The 5,749-nt window shown below is 29.8% G+C and overlaps 1 protein-coding gene across 1 annotated transcript in view; it reads right to left on the bottom strand.

Annotated features, from left to right (window-relative positions):
- Nucleotides 1-1,369: 1,369 nt before the first annotated feature.
- Nucleotides 1,370-5,749, bottom strand: part of LOC108687978 (proteasome-associated protein ECM29 homolog) — a 10,435-nt gene continuing 6,055 nt past the window's right edge. The window contains exons 15-28 of the mRNA XM_018194027.1: nt 5,667-5,743; nt 5,480-5,594; nt 5,211-5,394; nt 4,783-5,071; nt 4,466-4,699; nt 3,824-4,168; nt 3,587-3,743; nt 3,244-3,402; nt 3,041-3,172; nt 2,643-2,952; nt 2,381-2,564; nt 2,175-2,307; nt 1,876-2,085; nt 1,370-1,738 (exon numbers count right to left, since the gene is read on the bottom strand). Of these exons, the coding sequence (XP_018049516.1) occupies nt 1,536-1,738; nt 1,876-2,085; nt 2,175-2,307; nt 2,381-2,564; nt 2,643-2,952; nt 3,041-3,172; nt 3,244-3,402; nt 3,587-3,743; nt 3,824-4,168; nt 4,466-4,699; nt 4,783-5,071; nt 5,211-5,394; nt 5,480-5,594; nt 5,667-5,743 (2,732 nt within the window). The 3' untranslated portion in view covers nt 1,370-1,535. The remainder of the gene's footprint in view (nt 1,739-1,875; nt 2,086-2,174; nt 2,308-2,380; nt 2,565-2,642; nt 2,953-3,040; nt 3,173-3,243; nt 3,403-3,586; nt 3,744-3,823; nt 4,169-4,465; nt 4,700-4,782; nt 5,072-5,210; nt 5,395-5,479; nt 5,595-5,666; nt 5,744-5,749) is intronic.

Raw genomic sequence — 5,749 nt, 5'->3', positions numbered from 1 at the left:
AATAAATGTGAGTAGATATGATATTTGAAAGTAATGTATATTATTCATAATTCTTTTTTAATGTAAATTGTTCCTTTTTTACCGGAAATGATTATAATACAGGTTTTGAGATTACAAATTATATACTTTCAATATATTTACACTTACACAATATATTTACACAAATTATATTTACACTTTCTAGATTTTTTTAAAGTTTAATTCGATAAAAACGGATCAATATACAGAGATCGTCCAACATTTCTACTAATTACAATTACAATTATATTCCTCTGCTTTAAATAATTGTTTTTTTTTATTTTTTTGTCATATAATTTACATGTAATATGCAATTTGTTTACAATTTATTTTACGCATTAAAAAATACATTCATAATCACTATCACTAAATATTGTTTAAAATATATAATTTAATATAACACAAAATATAAAAGAGATGAGCAAATAAAATGTTTAAATTAAATTATTTAAAGCATTTAACAATTTAATCAAATAATAAATATGGTATAATGCATAAAACGTTTCGGCTCGCAGTCTTCATCAGTTCATTTATATGTTTAATTATGAATTAATGGAGACTACGTTATGAAAAAAAGAATGATCCTGCAAAATGGGTTGTACAACAAAAAAAGAAAATATTTAAATATTTAAATGAAAAGGCAAAAAGAATCAGGAAATGTATTGCAGAGATGACATCTCAGCAACAGAGAATGACTCGAAGACGGTGGAGAATTAATTCAGTTTCGTATTACAAAAGGAAACAGTAAAATGCCTAAAAAGAAAATTAGTAACAATACTAAAAAAAAAGAAAGCATATACAAATGAAATGCCTGTACATAGACCATCAATTAATAAAACAAAAAAGATCAAAAATTAATAAAATAAGATTAACGCCTAGATTTTTGCGCGAAAGTAAACTATAAAGCAACGAAAAAAGAACAGTAATACAGAAATGAAGGGAAAAGATGCTAAAAAAATTAAGAGGAAAATAGATAAGTATAACAAGAGAGACAACTACATTTTTAGATATCTCAAGAATTGTTCTTTCCATGGATGTAAAGAAATAAGATGAAACTGATATATCCAGTTTTTTTATATCGTGTTATCGATTCTGGATGATCCTAAGGGAAAAAAATCATTTATTATGAAATATATATTCTGTAGATTTTTAGTACTGATAGTGTATAGAACACGACTTATAGACTTCGCATTTTGTATAATTACAAATAAAAGATTCTTTTTAGCACCGACAAAGTGATTAGATTATCACTTCTTCGAGATTTATTTTAGGATATAATACATAAGGGCATAATAAAAAAATTTTACAAACAAGTTGTTTTAAATTATACTTTATTAGGGATATAATACTATAATTAGGCACATCTACATTTAACATATTAAATAAACACGCAACCATAGTTATCAATCTTTTGTTATAGTTCGAGATCGCCGATAGTATGCAATATACATCAACGTGTGCGAAGGATAAATTCGAGCTGGAATACCATGTACATACTTAATATATGTACGTGCTAGTTAAATTTTAAGCATTTCTTTAATATCAGTTACTCTGGTTCGTATTTCTGGTTGGTTATCCTTCGTTAGATCGGGTAAGAGTTCTTTCAAAAGCCGTGTCATTTTATCAAGTTGTTCATCATTATGTGTCTCACGCATTTTTCTTGCTAATGAAAGAACTATATTTAATGCTTCTTTTCTAATTTTGGTGAATTTCGAAATATCTGTGAAGAAACAAGATATTTAAAAATAGTACTATCTTATAATAATCTCAAATGCAAATTATTTTAATAGAACAACATATGTTAAATAGAATTAATGCACTTAATTATATCGCATAATTTATAATGTATATACTTACTTATACAATATGATAATATTTTATTGAGACTATCACCTATGTGATCTAATAGTTTTTTGTCTTTTAATGACATTTCCGTTTTGTTTATTTTTAATAAGACAAGTCTATCCACAAAGAGATTTAATGCTGTCAAAATAGTAACTTGAACAGACCTTGTACTATTTGGCAGTACTTTCTGACAGTGAGTCACGAATTCTATGCAATATTTATCTGCAATCACGAATCGACTTATAAAAAAAAATATTCAGAATGTTATAAAAATGTATATTTTTCATTAAAATTTATATAAATTCTGTAACCTTGAGTCTCTTTGATGGAAGGCCATGCTTTCCCAAGTACCTCGTAAATTGTTTCTTGCAACTTTATATTATTTTCTTTTTTCTTCCTATTTTCTTCCGCAGTGTCCTCCTCGTCATTATTTTTATCAGATACCTAAATGCAAAGTATATAAATATATTCACGTTTGCAACTATTCCTTCGTAATATTACTATCAACACATCTTACCTTAATCAGTATTTCTTGTACAATTTCATATGTTTCCGTAAACCTATCAATATCGAGTTCATGCAAAACCATAGCAAACGCTTGTAACGCGTGTCGACGATATTCAGCATTCTCTTTCTTACTTTCCCTATGTAATGTTACTACAACTGTATCTAATAACGCAGTATCTGCGTTTAAGGCTTCTCTGTAATAAAATCCGAACTATTAAACTTAACGAGTATTAATTAAATCTTTTTAGTATAAAGTTTTAAATCTTACATACTTGCTATTGCATGCTAACATAGCGAGAGCGTTCAATAGACGTTCTTTTCCATTCCACGTTCTACCATGCAAACCATTGATCAATATCTTTAATAAGGTATTCCTGTCATCTGTATCAATATTATGACCTGACTTTAAGGCAATGGTATGAACTGCATTTGCCGCTTGCACTTTCGTAGTCCATGATGCTGATTTTAAAGTTGTATGTAAAATATTGGTTATTGCTGGCAGGTTTTGCATAATTCCTGCCTCGGTCCCGGGAGTTATTTCGTTCCAAAAATCAGTCCATAATTCAACGGTGCTTTCGTTTCCTAATGACAGTATATGTAAAAATATACAAGAATAAAATGCAAGGCATACTTGTGAAGAATAACATATTATAAATACTGATATACATACCTGGTACCTTTTCTGCGTGCATAGCAAAGAAAGCAAGAGGAATAACTATTTTTTGATAATTCTTTAATTTCTCCTGATTGTAATTATTTATAGATTGCAAAGCTTGCCCAATCGCTAATCTTATTGCATCATCTGTAATTTACATTTTTTTCATAAAATAAAATAATAGAACGCAGAGCATATAATGCTACTGTTAAATGTACCTTCGCGTTCCAAATACCACGTATTCAAGGTATTAAATAATTTATCCAGACTAGAATCTTTAGCGGAGCCTACTATGTGTCCAATGCTAATCGCATTATTTTTTCTCACAGCAGTATTACGATCCAACAAACCATTGAGCAAAGCGGATAGTATCTTAGCTAAATGAAATAATGAATAATATAATTAATTTTTATATCATCAAAAAATATCAATTATTAAATTGAAAAAATATTTTAGATATATATACATATTTAATTTAAATATATATGTAATCTTTATTCCGTATAATAAGAATAGTTCGTATTTTATTCATATTCTGTTAAAATTGAGATAATTACTAACCACTGTATGGCTGCAACTCTATTTTCAGATGCGTGCTAAGAAGAATCAAGAAATGTGAACAAGCAATTTTTGTTCCAAATCCTACGCTGAACTTGATTAAATCTATTACTTTTGGCATTAATTCTTTTAATACATCCACATCGATATATTGGATACACTATATAGAAAAAAATATTAAAAATAATATTAAAACTATATCTTATCGAGTTTGCTTCCAAATCATCTACGAGAATATACCTTTGTTATCGTATCCGACGCATAATGACTTCTCGCAACATTCGCTCTAAGATTATCGATCGCTTCCTGAGTCTCCGTCGTTGCGCCGCACACATTACTCAAATATGAAAGCTTAGGATTCTCCGACTCACCAATCGTTTCCAATAACGACGGTATCAAATTGACGAGTGATGGTTTTAATAGAATGCCGGCTGTAGATACAAGTTGAGATACCGTTTGCAATGATATAGATCTTACCGCATCCACGACATGAGCAATACCAATATCGAGTAACACGGGCAATATTGCTTGAATAACTTCTTTTCCCGCGTTACCATGCGATGAATCACAATGACGTATGCAAACCTGGAATTAATAATATTAAATTTCCAAACTATTATAAAGGCTAATGTATAATATGCTCTTTGCTTCATATTTCTTGCTTTTTATCACCTTTTGTTTATTATCCTATGTTCATTTTCTATAGCCTAAAATAAAATTTAACAAATTTTGGAAAAGAAAAAACACATGAGAAGAAACACACAATCATCAATAAAATGATTACAAAAATGGAAAAAGTAAGAAAGGGGAAGCAAAGAACACATTGTTAGTCTTAAGTTGGAAATTCCATAGAAAAAAATCTGTAGAAAATCTTGTACTCACCTTACTAAGTATTTTAGTGGCGTTCGTCGCGGCTAATCGCGTGCCTTCGTGAATATCGTCCATTACGCGAAATAGTTTCTTCCAGAGTTCTGGGCCGCATTCGGCAAAGTCGAATTGAACATTACTCCTTAAAAGATCTGCGAGAGCATTACAACAACTGATACGTACCCTCCATTCATTATTCGTTAAATTATTAGTTACATCAGTCAATATTTCTTTATGATACTGTTCGATCTATAATGATATATAAAAAACAAATTTTTATAATATTACGTATAGGTGTTGTTAACAGATATCAAAGATATAATATTACTAACGGCTTTCGAGGTAGAAGGAACGACAGCTCGCCAAATGCTGACCATACTCTGCTGGATCTTTGGCGTTGGATCGAACTGATACCTATATAATCGCGGAATAATATTGGGTAAATATTTATTCAGTTCGTCTCTCGCGATATTGGCAATTGCTGCAAAACCGAAAGCAGCTCCCTTTTTAGATGTCCATATCGCATTATGATTTGCCAGATGCATGAAATAATATACAAGCTCAGGCTTCTGCAATTCTGTCGCGAGAGAACAGATTTCTCGATAAGTAGACAAGTTGCCACTGAAAAATTACATTATTTCTTTAATTTAATTTAATTTTCGTTATTAATATAGCAAAAGTGAATAATCGGTTTTTAATTCAAATATTTTTTTATCTTAAATTGTAAGCTAACACGAAATATTCTATATTTTAATCTTACCCAGATGGGCTCTTTCCTAGTTGACCTTCTTCAAATAACTTAGTATCGGCAGTAACTTGTTGCACTGTTCTACGACCCTGTGTAAACTGATCTAATATATTGGACACTAAAGCCTCGCGTTCTTCTTGTTTGCTGTTAATGTGTACTAAACTAAGACCTTTCGAAGCAATGTCTTGCACTATATCTGTTACGAGATAAAAGATCAAATCTCTTCTTCCGCTGAAAGATGATACAATTCATTGATACAATCAATAATTTATATTTCTTACCACTGTCATCTGAAAGAAAATCTATAAATGCATGATGAATTGTGGACAATCTTTCCTTAATACATTCTCGTTGAACGTTGTATTTTAGAAGTGCGAATAGCCATACACATACTGCCTTTAAAGAAACATCTTGCTATTAATAAAGTAGGAACTATTGTAAATTTTTTAAAACATAACGTATAAATACCTGTCGTGAGTTTGGATGAGGCACTTTGTATATATTAAATAATTCATTCAGCACATGTACTAATAATTCATCACTATCTTTAC

Source organism: Atta colombica, unplaced genomic scaffold (assembly GCF_001594045.1).
Source record: "Atta colombica isolate Treedump-2 unplaced genomic scaffold, Acol1.0 scaffold224, whole genome shotgun sequence".
NCBI lineage: Eukaryota > Metazoa > Arthropoda > Insecta > Hymenoptera > Formicidae > Atta > Atta colombica.
Note: the sequence above shows the minus strand (reverse complement) of the source record. Positions and strands in the feature narration are given on the sequence as shown.